Genomic DNA, 22,715 nt, shown 5'->3' with positions numbered 1-22,715 from the left:
ATGGATAGTTACCTAGCACAGTCTAAATGTGACTGTTATAGTGTAAAGCATTTCAGGTGTACATGACACCTAAAACCTGTTACTGTTCCTGTTTCTTCTAACCTGTATCCTGTACGCGACAGTTCAATATATATATATATATATATATATATATATATATATATATAACCCCTGTAAATATTCCTACATATTCTGACATAGCACCACTGTAAACTAATTACAGGACAGAATAATTTTAAAATCAAAAGGATCATTTATTCCCTATCTTTCTTCTCAGAGCATTTCAGTCCCACATTCTTTATTTTACAGGTGCCATTACACCAATGGCCTTCGCTAATGGTAACATATACTAGCAAGAAGTACTTAGTAATGCTTGCGGCTTTGCTGCAGGACATTTGACATAAGGGGAAGTCAAAAAATAAGATTCCTTGTCATTTTTCATTTTTGTTTTGTGTTTCTCGATTTCTAAGCACATTGACAACTGTGTTACAATCCAAGATCCGCAACAAAGCCTACCAATACCTATACCAGACCACAATTGCCACATAAAAAAAAAATTGTTTCTTGGCTCATAAAACAACCATAATATCTTCAGCCGAGATTTGCCAATGCATATGGCAAGGAATATTACAGATGTGGTGTAATAGAAGCCTAAAATCTTTATGCAAACGAAGGACAAAATATCAATGTTATCAAACATCAACACATTAGATCAACTACAAACAACCATAGTAAACAAAGGGATCTTTTTTATGACTTCCCCAAATGCAAATAATTTCATTCTTAGATAACATTACTAGTAAGCATTACTTTCTCATAGTTTTTTCTTGACTTATTTTTCTAAGTGAAAACCAGGAGTAATCCATAAATGTATTCTTTTCCATGTTTGATGCTGATTATTGGTTTTGGTTTGAAACATAGGCTCAACCTTTGGCCTCACTGAGACTGCCTTTGTATCCGTGTTTAACTATCTGCGTTCCAGTTCACCTTGATGGACCATGGTACAAGGGGTATTCCCTGCAAAAACATCTTAAGATATCTGATCGCGGGGGGCGCGCTGCTGGGACCCTCCCCCCCCCCCCCCCAAATCTTCCTGAAGGACTTGCATTCTATGCGGGGACTGGGTCTCTAGTTTTGGAAACCTCCAGGTTTCCGGGACTGGAGATGTGACATAATGCCATGCCCCCTCCTTTCATGTCTATGGGAGGGGGTGTGATAGCCGTCACGCCCCTTCCATAGACATGAATGGAGGGGGCGTGGCGTGACGGGGGTTTCCGCAACTAGAGACGGGTGCTGCAGGGAGTTCGCAGGGGGGGTCCCAGCAGCGGGCCCCCCGCGATCAGACATCTTATCCCCTATCTAAAGGATAAGATGTTGTTTCACGAAATTCCCCTTTAAAGGAAATCGACCTGACAGCACAAATGGCACCTGTATGTTCTGTTAAGTAACATTACAAAAGGCCTAGGTGTTACATCAGGCATATGGATAGTTAAACATGTATTCAAAGAGCCCATCTGAATAAGGGTTATATTACATTTTATTAGATTGTTCAGTTATACTGTATATAAAAATGCTTCTTTCAGTACACTACAAGGCCTTATAGCAAGATGTTGTTAATTTACTGTAGACATGTAAATTATGTTATTTTTATTGTAGTTTGCTGCTTTGTTCCTTGCTTCAAAAGCAGAACAACTTCACAAGGTAGCAGGGATTTCAGAGCGAGTGCATTATGATAGAATAAATGCATCGTTTAAGAAGAATAAAATGATACAAGATATATTACTGCCGTAAACTTCTTTATTACGACCAAAATCAGATGTATTTATATGCCCCAGGAGAACTGCATTTATATTTCACTAACTGTATACATTACCGGGACATTTGGTGCCAGTCCCTAATTAAATGTTTTATGTTAACTTCCCTGAAAAGGCTTCCAGCATGATAAATAGCTTGAAGAGTTCTACTGTTTATCCCAATGCTGTACAATGCAATGTGCTATGAAACTGTGTAAATACCCTATGGTTTGCTAAGTATGTGGATTCTCAATACCTTAGATCTGCCATTTTTCCACCAAATAATACTGTGAATACAAGGTTCACAGATGTTAGGGCCAGTTTCACAAAAGCCTTTGCATAAGGGAAGAAGCTAGAGGAAGACAGCAGCAGTGACCGGAGGGAAGTGGCCCTGGGACATTTAGGCAGGGTTTGCCATCATTTATTGACAAATAAAACTGCAGAGATCGGAGGAGGTATACACACCTTTGTTGGGTAAGATTATAGAGCAGAGCAAGGAAGACACAATGGCGTAAATAGTGTGTACCTTAGGCCTTTTAGCACAAGTGTATAACATATTTTTGTGGTTGTATTACAGCCAAGTGTCCTGGCTCAACCCCTGGTTTACTGACTAGAACTCATAAGTTTTTTAGCCCTTGTTATATAAGGTGATAGGGTTGAGCCGTATCACAGACATAATAACAGAGACAAGCCTCAGACACTTGACTCACACTAGCGTGTGTATACCTCCTCCTATCTCTGCAGTCTTATTTGTCAATAAATGATGGCAAACCCTGCCTAAATGTCCTAGGGTCACTTCCCTCCGGTCACTGCTGCTTGCTGTCTTCCTCTAGCTTCTTCCCTTATGCAAAGGTACAGCAGCACCACTTACTAGTATGTGGCTGTGTTTTTCAATTTCCAGGGAAAATTTTTCAATAAAATAAAATATTGCGTAAGTAAACTTAAATGTGCAGAGAATTTAAAACAATAGCTAAAAAGATGAAGTGGAAACCCCAATGACTTGTATAGGTGCTGGATCGTCATCTGAAATCTCAGTGTAAATCTAGGTGTCTGATGAAATCCTTGTGTCAATAAATCAATTCACTTTGAATTCACATTCCCCCCCCCCCCCCATGATTCTTACAATTATCTCTCAGTATTAAGGCATTTATATTTTCCATAGCTTAGCCCAGAGAAGTGTCTACCCATATGCGTATCCAAATTCTTTCTTGTCTCTGTATATTCATCCTGCTTAGTCTCCCCAATATACATTCTTTTTGTGTACATTGTACACAGCATCAAGTACACCACACTGGAGGACTACATGAAAATGTGTCATTGTATAGTCCCATTGCGGGTGGGGTATGTTCACTGTTGGTAAGTTGTGGGTGCAGGTCCTGCATTTTTGTAATGTACTGTAATACCTGCTGCAATCTCAGCCACTTTCTTTGTCAATGAACCCTCTCTGAATGTCCCAGAGCCACTTCCCTTCTTTTTGCTGTCTCCCTCTAGCGTCTTCCCTTATGCACAGCTTCAACAGCACTATTTACTAGAACGTGGCTGTAATCTTCTTTACCTGCTTAGTCTCCCCAATATACATCCTTTTAGTGTACCTTGTACACAGCATTAAATAGACCACACTGTAGAGAAACTATATGAGAATGTGTCATTTTATAGTCCCATTACGTGTTGGGTATGATGACTGTTGTCAGTCTCTGATGGTGACAAGAAGGCACTTCTAATGAAGAGATTGCTTAAGTTCAGCGGCTGTTTGAGAGGAGGGGTGAAACTGTGAATATTTGAAACTACCTTATTGAAAGCACAACCAATATACTAATATATGACACATCCTTGTAGTGCACTTAAAGAAATCATGAATATTCAGTACATTTTTATTGGAATACCTTTGCTTGAATTAGTTTGAAATCACTCAAGCAGGAAGCATGCCCATACATATAGAGGGTCAAAGTCTGTATCCACAGGATGGGGGATAAGTATCTGACTGTGGGTGGTCCCCGCAGTAAGACTCCCCACAATCATATACTTATCTGATATACTGTGGAGTTTAAAATCAACTGGTTCCAGAAAGTTAAACATATTTTTAAATTACTTCTATATAAAAATCTTAAACCTTCCGGTACTTATCAGCTGTTGCATGCTTCAGAGGAAGTTGTATTTCTTTCTGGAGTTATTTTCTGTCTTACCACAGTGCTCTCTGCTGACACCTCTGTCCATGTCAGGAACTGTCCAGAGTACAAGCAAATTCCCATAGCAAACCTCTCCTGCTCTGGACAGTTCCTGATACGGACAGAGGTGTCAGCAGAGAGCACTGTGGTCAGACTGAAAAGAACTCCAGAAAGAAATACAACTTCCTGTGGAGCATACAGCAGCTGATAAATACTGGAAGAATTAAGATTTTTAAATAGAAATAATTTACAGATCTGTTTAACTTTCTAGCACCAGTTGATTTGAAAACATTTGTTTTCTACCGGAGTACCCCTTTAAGGTAAGCATACATTTTTAATAACTGTAAATCTCTCTGGACTTTTCCATACACATACATTTTTGCACGGCCGAACGTTCATGTATTGTCTAAGCTGAGGGGTAAACTGCAACCAAACTGCTCTAGCACTGGCTTATCCCTGATACCAGACCCTTCTCTCCAATTACATCAACTGTCATTGGAGAGTTTGCCGAACCTGTTGAAGGAAGCAGGTTTGGCTGTCTTTAGGATAAGGTGTATTGGCACCTTTAGTCATATTGCATAAGAAGTCACTTTTTATAGAAGTTTATAGAATTTGTCCCAACATTAGTCTGTTTGCTGCAGTATGGGCCTGTAATATGTTACACAATGTTGTTTTTCAACTCTGAATTTTGATTCATGGAAAATAACACCTCGCTGGTGGTTAAATAAAATATTTCATATGTAAAATGCATGGATGAATTGGATCAGATACGACACAAAACTACAGTTTCTACTCTATAAATGAACATAATAACTCAACCAATATTGATTTTGACATATGAGAACAGTAAACCAAGAATTGCTTATTTGACTTTAACATCTTCTTTCTGAGACAATATTAACCAAATCAGCTTTCTACTTGACATTTCATAGTTTACAGTAGCAGGTACTGTTAGTAGATTAGTCATAATATGCATGTGCAATCATTTCTTATGAAAGAAAGGGAAGGAGCAAGTGGGATGGAACAAACTTGATTGGCCAAAAGTCTCAGTGATGCTGATGGTTGTCCACTATCTTTAGACCAGCACTCAGAATCTGCTCCTCTGTTCTTTTCTCAGCTAGTCGGATCTGCAAAAGCTGAGCAAACAACAAGAGACATGGTGGGCAGTCAGTTTAAAGCACCAGCTCCTTTCTCAGACAAATACAAATGATATTAAACATACCATTATTCGCTTTTTCGCATGTCTTCTAATCACCAGGAGATTCATCCAAGGAAAGCTAAAATATGAATTACTGGTATATCTATCCTCTTTAAATTGAGAATAATTAATGTATAAGGATTTGACTTGACTCTAGGGGCAAATTAAGGTACATGATTGTGGGTCCCTTTTGACTCTTCTCTCATAGGTAAAATAGTAATAATTTTAGCTTCTTTTGTACACACTTGTTTAAGAGACTGGTGCTTTAAGCAACATGAAGTTTCTCCTCATGTTTTCCATTGTCACTACCTTTATTACCAGTATCTGGTCTGGTTGGCATTCATGTCTTTTGGCCAACAAGAAGACAATCAACCTTGAGTGGAACTTGTCAGAAAGTTTTTGCCCCTCAAACCCGCACAGTATCAGAATGACATTCTACCACAGTGCTAAAAGTTGTTCTCAGTTGTCCATAGAGGTGCATCATCATAATAACAAAACAAAAAAAGTTTATTTATTTCTCATTTTGTATATGTACAAGTCAAAGAGGTGGAGATGCTGCTAAACTAAAGTTAGAATGTCTTCATCCTGATCTTGCCCAGAGGAAAGGAACATCAGAATAGGTGTGATTAGGGCATGGGTAGCATGACTTCTATCAACAGTAGCTTTGCCTCCTTGACTTTATACAGCTCATTAGCATATAGAAATAACAGGGTATAACATTTATTTTATCATAATGACTCTCATATTTGTGCAGCTGGGGAACTACTTTTGGAGTTATGGCAGCACATCATTTTAGGACTGGTGCATGTTTGGATCAGGGGCTTTCTGGCAGGTTTCCTTTTAGCTAACTATACATTAGAGATTTTGAACGACTCTTAGTCAAAGGCAGATATCTGTGAAAATTTGATCTGTAATGTTTGATCTTTTTCTAGTCATGGGAAAGCTGTTTATGCCAACTAACAGAAGCCAAGACCAAACTCTAGATCCAAGCAGAACAATCGGTGATTCATTTTAACTATAGAACAGCCTCCTAAGACTAAGTGCGAACAAGTCGTTCAGAACATGTCTGTATGAAATCACTAATGTATTGCCAGCTTTAGAAAAAGGTCACATTAAAAGTGGTGCATAAAGAACCTCCTGATTATTGCTATGCAATTAGGAAAGAAGTTGCCATTAGACTGTAGGAGAAGTGGTGACACACATAGCATGTAATGTTATACATTTTCATGCATAACATTACCTCAGATATTCTTCCTTGCAAGTTGCTTTTCTGCTTTTCTTCTTTTGAAAGCGGTTATCTCATCCTGCAGAAAACCATGACCCACTTGCCTGTGAACGATATCAAAATAGTGACGGGAAAAAATGTAAAAATACAGTTAGGTGAACAGCAAGAGGATATCCTGCGCCTGGACCGCATGGTGTCTCCGCTTACCCTGACTTGATCACTGGTGGGACAGGTAACGGTTTTCTAAAACCTTCTTTTCCAACCAGCCAGTATGTCTCTTCAACACCTTTACCCTTATCCAAAAGAGACAAAGGACAGAATTACCAGGTGGCTTTGGAGGACCCCACTGTTCCACCAAAGATGGCCTAAATAAAAGCCTTCAATTCAATGTAGTGAAATATAAATAAAAAATACAAAAACCTGGTCTCATCCAGTGATTGGGGGTCCGCTGTATCTCAGGAAAAAGGTTGTATTTGGTTGTATCCTTGTTTGGTTTTATGTAAATAAATTGTAATCATTGTGAAATTAAGAAAATAACAACTTTATAATTTACTTTGTGCTTCCCTATGCCTTTCATAATCTGTCAATAAATATAATCAGAGTATAGCGCTAATGCCTCTACAGAAAAATTATGCAATAAACTCTTTGGAGTTTCAAGGCTATTAATATAAAAATTAAGAGGGAGAGTACATAAATAAAAACTTTCTGAAACAAAAACTTTCTGATTTGGCCATAGCAACCTAACACAGCTCTGCTTTTATATCTTAACAAGCTCTGGTAAAAAGAATTGTTCACTGCAGACAAACAAGTCTATAACATGTCTAAAACATTTTAAAAAATGTGATACAAATCATGTAAAAAATGTTTATTGTGCCAATTTTTGACGCATGCAGTTTTATGTATCTACCCCTTTGACTTGCTGTCAGTAAATGGAAACATCCAAAGGCTGAAAACCAATACAGACCTAAGAATATGCTCATATAGTAAAGAAGTATGATGGTGCCAATCTGACCTGTATTTTACCACAAAACCTGTGGGAGAAATCTGAGGACATGCTCACATGGCGTAAAATGTGTAGAATGTCTGCAAGGAAAACATGTGTGGACATTCTCCACATTTGAATAATCTGGCAGGCGCTAGGACCGCTCAGAAATGCCGCAGAAATTCTACTGTGTGAACCGTGCAGTAGAATCCCATTGAAATCAATGGGACTCCGCTGCAGTGAATGTCTGTGCAGAATATTCTGCTGGAATTCCACACGGACATTCCGCTGTGTGAACATACCCTGATGCTAACAAAAATTGTGCAGAGGAAACGTGGAGTAATTGCCTATTAGTAACCAATCAGATTGCTTAAAAAAACAATTCGGTTGCTATGGGCAACTGCTCCACTTTTCCACTGCACAAGTTTTATATAAATCTCCCCCTTAAATCTATGCCACAGGTGTGCAGTCAATGGAGCTGCACAGGGATTAGTCCAATTGATAGGCAGATTTTTCTCTATTCCATACGCATTTTTTTTGTAGCTAATGAATGGGGTAGCGGAAATCATATCTGTCAAATCTGACACTGACTTTGGTGCAACATCCATGCAGAAATCAGTGGCACATGTGAATGACACCTCATACTTCTACCAGATAAGGATTTGTCATAGCTATATCCAATGCAGACAATTCTTTGTGACTTTAGGTTGATGCATTTTATATTTAATATATTGTAACATAATCTCCCCAGTAACTGTCAGCAAGGTAAAATCTAAAAAAAATTATATCCTATAGAGAAAGTGTTTTAGAAAGTGACAGAACTTTTTGTAAACAATGATTGAGCTTTATTTACATAAATCCCCTATAATTTCTAGCTTCTATTTTAGAAAACCTTTATCCTCCAACTATAAACAAGCACAACCATAGGGGCACGTTACTCTTCTGGAAATACTGGGTTCACAGTAAAGAAAAGCCCAATATTTTCACATTGGTGGCATATCCCAATGATAAGCCATGAATGCCTGTGCTAACGCAATCTTTTGAGGTGGATATTCTTTGACACACACAGCCCCAGAAGCAGCAGGACTGGATTTCTAAGGGTTCATCCACACTACGGACATTCAGCCCAGGAAATTCTGCTGGCTAAATATCCGCTTGCATCTAGTGCTGCTGGATGCCTCGGCAGTAGGACTGCACGTACATTGCCATCTCTATAGACGGCAATGCAGTCTGAATGGAATTCTGCCTAAAGAATGAACATTCTCAGCAGAATTTAGGTGCAGCTAGTCCACAGTCTGAACAGAACAGCCAAATCCCATTGAAAACAAGCAGAATTCCGCCAGCAGAATGTCTGGAGTGTGGATGAGCCCTATAGATGAGTCCCATAGCTTCCACTTCCCTCCTAATATCTGTATGCAGGTAGAATACAGCTTAGGGTGCATTCACACCACGTTTCAGCGATCCGGCTGCCGGATCTGGCGGGCAATTTAAAAAACGGCCACAGCCGTATCCCAGCCGGACTTGCACCGTATCTTATTAACCTCTTCAGGACATAGGGCGTATGGATACGCCCTGCATCCCGAGTCCTTAAGGACCGAGGGTGTATCCATACGCCCGTGGGAATTCCGGCCCCCACCGCTAGCCGGTTGGGGACCGGAGCCGGATGCCTGCTGAAATCGTTCAGCAGGCATCCCGGCATATCGCCCAGGGGGGTCATTATGCCCCCCCATGTCGGCGATGGCCGCAGATCGCTGGACAATTCAGTCCAGCGATCTGCGGCGATTCCGGGTCAATCGGGTCTCCAGTGACCCGATGACCCGGAATTACTGGCTGTTCGGGGCCGTCTCTGACGGCCCCGAACAGCCAGAGCCTGCAGGGGTGAGGTGGCACTGGTGCCACCTCACGATCGCCCTGATTCGTCGGCCGGATTACCGGCCGACCAATCAGGGCGCCTGCTGCGGGTGTCACTCCCGCACCCGCTCCGCCCCTCTTCTGGAGGACGTGAGCGGGTGCGGGACGTGCACCCCGGGTGCTGGGGACCCCGATCCCCAGCGCCCCTGTTGGGATCGGGGCCCCAGGAGCAGCTGCGGCGGCGGGACTGACCTGCAGTGTCTGGATCGTTGGAGGTGAGTGACAGCCTCCTGCTGTTGCTTAGCAACAGCTCCCAGCATGCAAAAAGGGCATGCTGGGAGCTGTAGTTATGCAACAGCAGGAGGCAGACCACCACAACTCCCAGCATTCCCTTATGGGCATGCTGGGACTTATGGTTTTGCAACAGCTGGAGGCACATTCTTTCTATGGAAAAGTGTACCTTCAGCTGTTGTGTAACTACAACTCCCAGCTTGCACAATCAGCTAAAGTGCATGCTGGGAGTTGTAGTGGTGCATCTGGTGGTTGCATAACTACAACTCCCAGCATGCCCGTTGGCTGTCGGTGACTGCTGAGAGTTGTAGTTTTGCAACAGCTGAAGGCACACTGGTTGTGAAACTCAGAGTTTTTTTTTACCTAACTCAGTGTTTCACGACCGGTGTGCCTCCAGCTGTTGCAAACTACAACTCTCAGCAGTCACCGTACACCATGCACCGTACATGCTGGGAGTTGTAGTTTTGCAACAGCTGGAGGCACACTGGTTGTGAAACACTGAGTAAGGTCACAAACTCCGTGATACATAACCAGTGTGCCTACAGCTGTTGCAAAACTAAAACTCTCAGCATGTACAGTCTGTCAGCGCATGCTGGGAGTTGTAGTTTTGCAACAGCTGGATGTCCCCCCCAATGTGAACGTACAGGGTACACTCACATGGGCGGAGGCTTACAGTAAGTATCTGGCTGCAAATTTGAGCTGCCGCAAACTTTCTGCTGCAGCTCAAACTGCCAGCGAGAAACTACTGTGAACCCCCGCCCGTGCGACTGTACCCTAAAAACACTACACTACACTAACACAAAAAATAAAATAAAAAGTAAAAAACACTACGTATACACATACCCCTACACAGCCCCCCTCCCCTCCCCAATAAAAATGAAAAACGTCTGGTACGCCACTGTTTCCAGAACGGAGCCTCCAGCTGTTGCAAAACAACTCCCAGTATTGTCGGACAGCCGTTGACTGTCCAGGCATGCTGGGAGTTTTGCAACAGCTGGAGGCACCCTGTTTGGGAATCACTGGCGTAGAATACCCCTATGTCCACCCCTATGCAATCCCTAATTTAGGCCTCAAATGCGCATGGCGCTCTCACTTTGGAGCCCTGTCGTATTTCAAGGCAACAGTTTAGGGTCACATATGGGGTATCGCCGTACTCGGGAGAAATTGTGTTACAAATTTTGGGGGGTATTTTCTGCTTTTACCCTTTTTAGTTTCCAAAATGGTATGCCATGTGTTTTTTTTTTTTGCTGTCCTGGCACCATAGGGGCTTCCTAAATGCGGCATGCCCCCAGAGAAAAATTTGCGTTCAAAAAGCCAAATGTGACTCCTTCTCTTCCGAGACCTGTAGTGCGCCAGCAGAGCACTTTTCACCCCCATATGGGGTGTTTTCTGAATCGGGAGAAATTGGGCTTCAAATTTTTAGGGGTATTTTCTGCTATTACCCTTTTTAAAAATAAAATTTTTTTGGGAAAACAAGCATTTTAGGTAAAAATTTTTTTTTTTTTTTACATTTGCAAAAGCCGTGAAACACCTGTGGGGTATTAAGGTTCACTTTATCCCATGTTACATTCCCCGAGGGGTCTAGTTTCCAAAATGGTATGCCATGTGTTTTTTTTTGCTGTTCTGGCACCATAAGGGCTTCCTAAAGGTAACATGCCCCCCAAAAACCATTTCAGAAAAACGTACTCTCCAAAATCCCCTTGTCGCTCTTTCCCTTCTGAGCCCGCTGAACACTTTACATAGACATATGAGGTATGTCCTTACTCGAGAGAAATTGGGCTACAAATACAAGTAAAAATATTGTCCTTTTACCCCTTGTAAAAATTCAAAAATTGGGTCTACAAGAACATGTGAGTGTAAAAAATGAAGATTGTGAATTTTCTCCTTCCCTTTGCTGCTATTCGTGTGAAACACCTAAAGGGTTAAAACTCTGACTGAATGTCATTTTGAATACTTTGGGGGGTGTAGTTTTTATAATGGGGTCATTTATGGGGTATTTCTAATATGAAGACCCTTCAAACCCACTTCAAACCTGAACTGGTCCCTGAAAAATACTGAGTTTGAAAATTTTGTGAAAAATCGGAAAATTGCTGCTGACCGTTGAAGCCCTCTGGTGTCTTCCAAAAGTAAAAACACGTCAATTTTATGATGCAAACATAAAGTAGACATATTGTATATGTGAACCAAAAAAAATGTATTCATAATATCCATTTTCCTTACAAGCAGAGAACTTCAAAGTTAGAAAAATGCTAAATTTTCTAATTTTTCATCAAATTTACCGATTTTTCACCAAGAAAGGATGCAAGTATCGACAAAAATTTACCACTATGTTAAAGTAGAATATGTCACGAAAAAACAATCTTGGAATCAGAATGATAACTAAAAGCATTCCAGAGTTATTAATGTTTAAAGTGACAGTGGTCAGATGTGCAAAAAACGCTCCGGTCCTTAAGGCCAAAATGGGCTCCGTCCTGAAGGGGTTAAAGGGTACCTCTCATCAAATAAACTTTTGATATATTTTAGATTAATGAATGTTGAATAACTTTCCAATAGCATGTTAATGAAAAATATGCTTCTTTCTATTGTATTTTTCCCGATCAGTCCTGTCAGCAAGCAATTCTGACTCATGCTGGAGTCCTAAACACTCAGAGCTGCCAGCCTGTTTTGTTCACAGCCAAACAGGCTGTGAACAAAGCAGGCTGGCAGCTCTGAGTGTTCTCCTTTGTGAACAAAGCAGACTGGCAGCTCGTAGTGTTTAGGACTCCGGCATGAGTCTGAAATGCTTGCTGCCAGGACTGGTAGGGAGACCCCTAGTGGTCATTTCTTCAAAGTGGAAAATGAAATAGAAAGAAGCATATTTTTTAATAACATGCAATTGTAAAGTTATTCTGCATACATTAATCTATAACATATCAAAGGTTTTTTTGATGAGAGGTACCCTTTAATTAAATGAGCCAACCGGAGTCAGATGGTGACTCTGGTTGGCTCATTTTTGCACCATATCCGGTTTTGTGGCTGGACTAAAATTCGGCTGAACCCAGTTTTGAAATTTCCTTTCCGGCAGCCAGATCGCTAAAACGTGGTGTGAAGGCACCTTGACATTGAGTCATCTATTCAATTGTACAGCTGTACATTTTTTTCTGTATCATAACATCTGCACCCAGAACCTACCACCTGTGACCTGTGTAAAAGTTACATCAGAGTCCAAATTAAATTGATATTCTAATAATTTAATATTATACAATACTACTAGGATATGCATTAACAATAGTATCCGATCTCTAGGACAAACAACAATGACTGTGTCTTCTGTCCTGCACAGTGTTACTCTTGATGTGTGAAAAATTGTTCTACATTCAAGTCAGAAAACTATCTAATACTTATGACATACATTGTAAAACTGTCTGACTCATTCGCTGATGTATACCAAAGCGTACCTCCCTTGGATCCAGTACTGGAAATTTGCAATCCTACAGGCTTTTTGTGTTTTTCTGCACAGGCAGACAATCTTTTTAGTCTCACAAAGAATCTGTATATGCCCATAAATGTACCAAACCATTAGACTTTTTTTGGCCCCTTCAAATCATGTAAGTCTGGGGGTGGTACGCTATTGGTATATGATGGTATACTGGTCTGTTCCCAATGTATACAACAAGAATTGAGTAGTTTTTAGATGTGAATGTAGACTTCAAAGAATGCACAGTCTCATTCTAAAGTTTTAGTGAGGGTCCAAATGGCAATATACCAACACTTGTAATAGGGGAAAAGGTAACATACACAGAAAGGTAATAGCAGTTACCAACAAGGTCAGGGCTGTCTCATTTTAAAAGCCTTTTCAAGTGACCATAATATGGGTCCATTTTAGCTTACGTATATTTCCTCTAAATAACAAGTCCCCTTGTGGTTCTTCTGAACCAAACCTAGATTACCATAGGTGCAATAAGTAATTCATCTAATAGATCAGATCTAATACCTTATCTGAATAGCTACACTTCACAAACATTTTTGGTAAGTGTTTTAAAGATCAGACAAGGGATTTGTGTGCATTCATAAATGCCAGTTCAAGGCTTTGTTCACATAGTGGGACTGTGTAGGAGTAAGCTTGTGGTTGCAAGGAAAACAAACATGTGCACAAACAAACCATCAATATTATGAGAAAAACAATGCACTTGACATCAGTAATACTAAACTCAGGAATGAATACAGTGAACAAAAAAATGCTTATGTCATCTTGTAAAGCTCTCAACAGAAAACAACAGAACATAAGAGGATTGTACATTTATGTGGTGGCCCAGTAGGGGATGGTGTTGCCACGTACCTTTCCTGCCCTGTCAGGCAGTGTCCCTCAGTGTCCCAGGGCCCCCTGTAGTTGTTTCCCCATTTGTATATATGTTGTGTATTAAAAGATGTGTTATGCCTTAAATAAAATGTACCATGTGGTTGTTACCCAGGAGGTACTAGTGACCAGCTGACCCCAAAGGTTACCTATGGGCTACCTACTAGTCTCCCCCATATAAGCCCTGGGTAGCTTCACTCTCCTGCTTCCTGCTGAGGTCCAGTAAAGTTGTGCCTAGTGTGTGTGTCCAGAGTAGTGGAGGCCTCAAGTCAAGTCCTGCAGCCACAAGTCAAGTGCAAGTAAGCTAAAGTCACCGTCATGTCAGTCACAAGTCAGTCAAGTCAAGTCATCTGTCTACCCAGCGTGGCCTGCACTAAATTCTCCCGTCCAACTAGAAGTCCCAGCAAGCCTATGAGGCCTCTGTGTCAATGGTAACCTCCTTGGACCCTGGCTGTTCTTCATAGACTGTTCCAACTGTCTACTCTCAGTAAAGCTACCATTGCTGTCTGTAACTTGGCGTCAGTGTCTTCATTGTCCCTGTGCCTAGCCCAGGATCCAGTGGTATACCTTCAGGTGGTTAAGGATAAACCACGCCCTGGCGTCACAATAACAAGGGGTTAATACCATCTGAGCCTAGGGTAACAACATCTGCCCTGCACCTCACACCCCGCCATACCACATTTACTATTATCATCATTATTATCATATACTGAACTTTGTGTTACACTTAAGACCAGCGTATTATTCTGATCAACAAGGTGCAAATAAACAACAGAAACTTTCTCAAACGCATATATCTATATATATATATATATATATATATATATACATATATATATATATATATACACACGCGCGCACACACACACACTCATATGCAAAAGTTTAGGCACTCCTGATAATTTCCACGACTTTAGTTTATAAATAATTGGGTGTTTGGATCAGAAATGTAATTTTGAGCTATCAAATATCTGGAAGGCACAGTAATATTTTGGAAATGAAATGAGGTTTATTGGATGAACAGAAAATATGCAATCTGCATCAAAACAAAAGTAGACAGGTGCATACAGGTGGGCACCCGCACCCCAACAGACACATTCCATTAATATTTCATTGAGCCTCCATTAGCAGGAATAATGGCTTCTAGACACTTCCTATAATCTGCAATGAGTGTCTGGATTCTGGATGAAGGGTTTTTGGACCATTCCTCCTAGCAAAACATCTCCAATTTGTTAGGTTTGACAGTTGCCAAACATGGACAGCGGTTTTTGGACCATTCCTCCTAGCAAAACATCTCCAATTTGTTAGGTTTGACAGTTGCCAAACATGGACAGCGGTTTTTGGACCATTCCTCCTAGCAAAACATCTCCAATTTGTTAGGTTTGACAGTTGCCAAACATGGACAGCCCGCTTCAATAACCCCACATGTTTTTAATGATATTCAGGTCTGGGGACTGGGGTGCCCATTCCAGAACATTTTACTTGTTCCTCTACATAAATGCCACAGTAGGTTTTGAACAGTGTTTTGGGTCGTTGTCTTGTTATAAATATCCAGCCCTGGCATAATTTCAACTTTGTGACTGATTCTTCTACATTATTCTCAAGTATCTGCTGATATTGAGTGGATTCCATGCAACCCCCAACTTTAACAAGGCTCCCAGTACCGGCACTGGCCCCACAACATGGTGGTGGAACGCTTGTTCTTTTAACACCATGAATAACGCCCCTTCTTATGACCAAATAACTCAACTTTGTTTCATCAGTCCACAGCACCTTTTTCCAAAATGATAGAACTTAGCAAAAAAGGAAATAATTTCTCCAAAAACCGGCGCTTCTCCTAATAAAAGATTTTCTTTATTCCATCATAGTAGATATAAAAGATTAAAAAACACTTTCAACGCGTTTCTAGCTCGGACCGAGCTCTTTATCAAGACATGCATGTTTCACAGTAGTAAGGACACACGTATCAATGGATACTCTAGTAATTGCATTGGCTGGGAATTTGCCCGGGAAACAAGTACACCCAAATTCTGGCTTCACTAAAGGTGTTCAAAGATGGCAGTTTTACAATATCCTGTGTCACGTAACAGTTATAAAACATTAGTTCAAATTTCTCATAGGATTAATAGCCATCCTAAATAAAAACCAGTAGTGCACTTAAAAAACTAAGAGATATAAAGTAATTTGACCAATAAATAGTTAAAACAAAGTACAGAAAATGAAATCCTGAGGAGCTCTATTCCACAGTCATTGCCTGTCAATCATCATTTAGTGTTGTTACTATGTGTTACATTGTAGCAGTGTGCTCTGCAGGAAAGCTGCTCAGGGAGGTGCACAGACATTTTGAAGGGCAGGGGCTCAAGTAAAAAAAAGAGGGCACTTTTCATAATTCAAAAAACGTCTGCCAGACTTAATGGGCAGATGTGCTGCGGCGCAGGGATACAGTGGACTCCCGCCAGGCCTCCTCTACATTCCTATCCCCATAAAAGTTGGTGTTTTTGTAAAATAAAGTCAAGAACAATTTCTCTGAGGTCTGCCATGTGTATATACACTTTGGCTGTGCTGTCAGTCTTATTTACAGAAAACATGTGACAGCTGCCCTATAATATACTGTATTATAGAGGAGATTTATCAAAACCTGTGCAGAGAAAGAGCGGTGCAGTCACTCATAGCAACCAATCAGATTGTTTCTTTCATTTTGCAGAGGGCTTTTCCTCTGCAAAGGTTTTAATAAATCTCCCCTATATGCCCCGGTCTGACCTCTATATGACAGAACGTGCACTGTACCCGGCCTCACCCAGCACCCATCCCCAATCACCCAACACCCATCCCCAATCACCCAGCACCCATCACCAATCAGCCAGCACCCATCACCAATCACCCAGAACCCATCCCCAATCACCCATCCCCAATCACCCATCCCCAATCACCCATCCCCAATCACCCAGCACCCATCCCCAATCACCCATCCCCAATCACCCATCCCCAATCACCCATCCCCAATCACCCAGCACCCATCCCCAATCACCCAGCACCCACCTTATGCAGGAATCTCCACACAGCTCTGGTTCTTACACTGAAGAGATGGACACCACACAAATATATGCTTACATGCTACAATATACAAGAGTTGGCAAAAAAATAATTACAAATACAAAGACGGCCAGGCATAGCACAGCATACAGGATGGAGGCAGGGAAGCTCCGCCTCCATTGCACACAAGACTGACTTCGCATACTAGCAATGTGGGGCAATACCTAGAAAACGGGAAGACCAATTTTTGTATACATGCACTGTAACCTAGTGTATTGGGTTTAGAGCGAGTAAACAGCCTGTCAGTTTCCTTTTAATTATATACCGTACCCCCCTTTATGAACTATATACTGTGCCACCATTCATCTATTAATTCCATATATACTGTGCCACTATTAATGAACTATATACTGTGCCACCATTAATGAACTATATACTGTGCCACCATTCATCTATTCATTCCATATATACTGTGCCACTATTAATGAACTACATACTGTGTCACTATTATTTAACTATACTGTGCCACCACTAAGGGTGCGTTCACACGTGCATATTTTGTGCTACAGATCTGCTGCAGATTTGCTTTAGCAGATTCCTCTTCCCATTGTCAATGGGAAGCAAAATCTGCAGCAGATCTGCAGCAAAAATAGGCACATATGAATGCACTAAGGATCTATACACAGTGCAAGCATACATAAAAATATAATGTTCCAATATAATGAAATATATACTGTGCTTCCATAAATTCCCCATATACTGTGCTTACTTAGTTATTACCTAGTACATAGGTAATATACACAAATACAAAGAGACACTTAGACACATACATACAAATACAAATATACATATAGAAACATAAATACACAGACACACATATAACATTAAATATATACTAAAAAATATAGCCAATAAGCACATCATACACACAGGTACACACATGCAATCACTCACAGATATACACACACATGCATAGATTCACTTGCATATATATATATATATATATATATATATATATATACACACAAACACATACATACATACACATACAAAGATTCACTTGCTCACATATATAGGCACATACATAGAGATACACACACACACACACACACACACATACATATATATGCACATCACACTGACATACAGTAACTCAATGTATACACAGTCACTTACACTAAGGCCCCAGCCATCCCTCTCTGCACAGGCACATACATAGAGATACACACACACACACACACACACACACACACTTATACACATCATACAGACACACTGACATAAAATCACTCACATCTATACACAATCACTTACAGTAAGTAAGGGCTCCATTCCCCTCTGTATAGACTGAAGTTTGTGGCCGGGACCTGCTGTGGGCGGGCTTCTCTCTGCCTCCTCTGCTCCTGTCTCCTCCATGTGGAGAGAAGCAGAGATATGGCAGATAATGACAGGGTCAGTGGCGCCCCCTGCTGCAGAGAGGGCACAGCACCCTCCATTAAACCACATACAAATCTTCCCAGCAATGGATCCTTTTTACTGAACCTGTCACCCTGAGTTTGCAGCTCCTTTTGTGAGGGCACTAGAGGGGCAGGTGAGGAAAAGGGCAGGGGCTCCAGACCCCTTTCACTCCTATGTGTGCGCGTCCCTGAAGCTGCTAGTGCGCATGAATGACAAAGGAGAATGAATGAAACTTCTGACTTCTGTCTTTTGTTAAAAGGATGCTACTAGTGAAAGGGAGACAACTAAAGCTGTAAGTATTAGCGCAGACATCGCGCTTCCAGATAATTGCATTTCTTAAGTTAGTAGCTAGCTAGGGTTATGCTGTAAAGAATGCCAAGAGTAGTCTATTAGATCGCGCATCTTGGTCGGCATTCTCTGTAATTTGTTGCTGTAGGTGGAGACTATTTTTTAACCAAGAAAATTTTGTAGTAGCAAGTTGTTTAATACATTAGCGCCGTATGTGCACATATAGTTCTGCAGGCATCTACATATGGCATTGGCTTAGATTGGATGTAGAACTTAGTCACCGTTGTTTTCATCAGATGAGGAGAAATATTTAGGCAGTGTATCGCCACCTATATATCTTAAAGTGCTGGTCCAAATTATTTTATTTCATCAATAGAGGATAATATAATATGGTCATGATATAATTTTTTTTTTATATGTGTATCAAATGTAGACATGTGCAATTCGGTTCGGCACGAATGTCTAAATTAACGAATTTTACCGTTTTCGTGCATTCGGACCGATCCGAATGCACGAAAACATATTTTGAACATTCCCGAATAGCCACGATAATACGAATAGCAAAGTAACGAATACATTCGTTATTTCCCGACCCGCATGCATTCGTTATCTGTAAACGAACGTGAAGAATTCATTCTGATAACAAATACAATAAAAAGGATATAGATAGTTTGATTTTTCGGATACATTCGGTATTCGGGTACATTCGGTAAATCTTTTTATTCTTTTTTTGGACTTTAGCGATCCTAAAAAATTATGGAGATACCTTTTTTATAAAAATTTCGTAGGGTATCATAAAAAAATCATAATAAAAAAGATACAGTGGTGATGGAAAAAATTGTATCTAATGAAATGTATCATTTTTATTATGAAATGTTTATTCATTTTTAAACAGGGATCAATTTATGTGAGCGGGTAAAGCACTAAAAATGAAGCCGACAATAATGAAAATGTAGTGTGTGCGTGTTTTTCACTTTTTTTTAAAACATTTTTTAGGTAGTACTACTACTCCCAGCATGGAACACACTCTTCCATGATGGGAGTAGTAGTTACCTGTACTAATTGACAGATCGCAGGGGTCCATTGCGATCCTCTTGTATAATGTATAGATGCGCCGGCTGCTCTTCTATGGTCCCCTGCACTCACGTATATGTACACATATTCATATTTCCCGCAGAGCTGTGATTGGCCAGATGGTTCCAGCCAATCACAGCTCTCTTTGAGAAATAGGAATATGTGTATATATACGGCCGTGCAGGGGACCATAGGAGAGCGGCCGCCGCATTCATACATTATACTGGAGGATCGCAGCGGGTGTCAGGAGTGATACCCGCAGTGATCTTTCCTTTACTACAAGTACTAATACTCCCAACATGGAGTACACTCTGCTCCATGCTGGGAGCTGTAGTACCTGCATTAATAGACAGATCGCAGCGGGTGTCAGAAGTTACACTCGCTGCCATATGTCTATTAATGCAGGTACTACAGCTCCCAGCATGGAGCAGAGTGTGCTCCATGTTGGGAGTATTAGTACCTGCAGTAAGGGACAGATCCCAGGGATGTCACTCCTCCTGACACCCGCTGCGATCCTCCTTATGTGAATGTCGGGATCAGCTGTTCTCAGGGCTACAGAGCCAGGAGAACAGCTGACGCTGAGCCGTAGGTATACATCGTATATCTACTGCCCAGCAAGAACTTACAGTGAGCTTGCAATGTGTATACAGTATACACATTGCTGGCTCACTTAACCCCTTGCTGAGCTGTGCGCTATGCGCAAGCCCAGCAAGGGAAGAGTTAACTTACACTGCTGGACAGTGTAGGTTAACCCTTTGGGCGGTATACACTATATACAGCTATCTATAGATAGCTGTATACAGTGTATACAGAAGACGAAGTCCAGCTTACTTCCCTCGAGTCCCGGGCGGGGTTCGTGTAGCTCCGCCCCCCCTAATGACGTCATTAGGGGGCGGAGCTACAGAAGGGAACAAGGCTAATTAATCTGAAGCTCTGTTCACATTGTACGTTATGTATAATGTGAACAGACCCTTCTGGCAGTGTCTACCCAGACAGGGAGACTCCAGCTGTTGCTAAACTACAACTCCCAGCATGCCCAGACAGCCAAAGGCTGTCTGGGCATGCTGGGAGTTATAGTTTTGCACCAATTGGTGGCTCCCTGTTTGGGTAGACATTGCATCATGGGTGCTCTCCCCAGCGGACGGCGCCAAAAATGTCATAACCAATTTTTTGTGTTTTTTTCTTCTCGTTTCAGATCCGTGTATGCAGAGGATTACTGCGGATTCGATGGATTACGGCGGATTATTTATTTTTTCCTTTAATAAAATGGTTAACGAGGGCTGTGGGGGAGTGTTTTTTTAAATAAAATAATTTTTCCAATGTGTTGTGTTTTTTTTTTTTTATTGAATTTTCAAGGTTAGTAGTGGACGCTGTCTTATTGACGGAATCCATTACTAGGCCAGGGCTTAGTGCTAGCCCCAAAAACAGCTAGCGCTAACCCCCAATTATTACCCCGGTACCCACCGCCACAGGGGTTCCGGGAAGAGCCGGTACCAACAGGCCCGGAGCGTCAAAATGGCGCTCCTGGGCCTAGGCGGTAACAGGCTGGCGTTATTTAGGCTGGGGAGGGCCAGTAACAATGGTCCTCGCCCACCCTGGTAACGTCAGGCTGTTGCTGTTTGGTTGGTATCTGGCTGAGAATGAAAATACGGGGAACCCTATGCGTTTTTTTTTTTTAATTTTCTTATTTAAATTTAAAAAAAAAACGCATAGGGTTCCCCGTATTTTCATTCTCAGCACAATACCAACCAAACAGCAACAGCCTGACGTTACCAGGGTGGGCGAGGACCATTGTTACTGGCCCTCCCCAGCCTAAATAACGCCAGCCTGTTACCGCCTAGGTCCAGGAGCGCCATTTTTGACGCTCCGGGCCTGTTGGTACCGGCTCTTCCCGGAACCCCTGTGGCGGTGGGTACCGGGGTAATAATAGGGGGTTAGCGCTAGCTGTTTTTGGGGCTAGCACTAAGCCCTGGCCTAGTAATGGATTCCGTCAATAAGACAGCTTCCGCTACTAACCCTGAAAATTCAATAAAAATAAAAAAAAAACACAACACATTGGAAAAATTATTTTATTTAAAAAAACACTCCCCCACAGCCCTCGTTAACCATTTTATTAAAGGGAAAAAAAATAATCCGCCGTAATCCATCGAATCCGCAGTAATCCTCTGCATACACGGATCTGAAACGAGAAGAAAAAAAAACACAAAAAATTGGTTATGACATTTTTGGCGCTGTCCGCTGGGGAGAGCACCCATGATGCAATGTCTACCCAAACAGGGAGCCACCAATTGGTGCAAAACTACAACTCCCAGCATGCCCAGACAGCCTTTGGCTGTCTGGGCATGCTGGGAGTTGTAGTTTAGCAACAGCTGGAGTCTCCCTGTCTGGGTAGACACTGCCAGAAGGGTCTGTTCACATTATACAAAACGTACAATGTGAACAGAGCTTCAGATAAACTAGCCTTGTTCCCTTCTGTAGCTCCGCCCCCTAATGACGTCACCACTAGGGGGAGGAGCTACACGAACCCGGCCCGGGACTCGAGGGAAGTAAGCTGGACTTCGTCTTCTGTATACACTGTATACAGCTATCTATAGATAGCTGTATATAGTGTATACTGCCCAAAGGGTTAACCTACACTGTCCAGCAGTGTAAGTTAACTCTTCCCTTGCTGGGCTTGCGCATAGCGCACAGCTCAGCAAGGGGTTAAGTGAGCCAGCAATGTGTATACTGTATACACATTGCAAGCTCACTGTAAGTTCTTGCTGGGCAGTAGATATACGATGTATACCTACGGCTCAGCGTCAGCTGTTCTCCTGGCTCTGTAGCCCTGAGAACAGCTGATCCCGACATTCACATAAGGAGGATCGCAGCGGGTGTCAGGAGGAGTGACATCCCTGGGATCTGTCCCTTACTGCAGGTACTAATACTCCCAACATGGAGCACACTCTGCTCCATGCTGGGAGCTGTAGTACCTGCATTAATAGACATATGGCAGCGAGTGTAACTTCTGACACCAGCTGC

General features: G+C 41.7%; 1 protein-coding gene across 9 annotated transcripts in view; it reads right to left on the bottom strand.

The window, feature by feature from the left end:
- Window positions 1-22,715, bottom strand: part of GUCY2F (guanylate cyclase 2F, retinal) — a 230,653-nt gene that overhangs the window by 4,501 nt on the left and 203,437 nt on the right. For 5 of the 9 annotated variants that reach the window (XM_056538845.1, XM_056538846.1, XM_056538847.1 and 2 more), the window contains one exon: window positions 6,589-6,674. The exons of 1 other annotated variant lie outside the window; for it this stretch is intronic. In XM_056538845.1, the coding sequence (XP_056394820.1) occupies window positions 6,589-6,674 (86 nt within the window). Of the gene's footprint in view, window positions 1-4,987; window positions 5,095-5,210; window positions 5,236-6,396; window positions 6,486-6,588; window positions 6,675-22,715 lie in introns of those variants that run through there. 3 more of the 9 variants (XR_008847695.1, XM_056538851.1, XM_056538849.1) reach the window with 3 other exon arrangements.

This window comes from Hyla sarda, chromosome 9 (assembly GCF_029499605.1).
Source record: "Hyla sarda isolate aHylSar1 chromosome 9, aHylSar1.hap1, whole genome shotgun sequence".
NCBI lineage: Eukaryota > Metazoa > Chordata > Amphibia > Anura > Hylidae > Hyla > Hyla sarda.
Note: the sequence above shows the minus strand (reverse complement) of the source record. Positions and strands in the feature narration are given on the sequence as shown.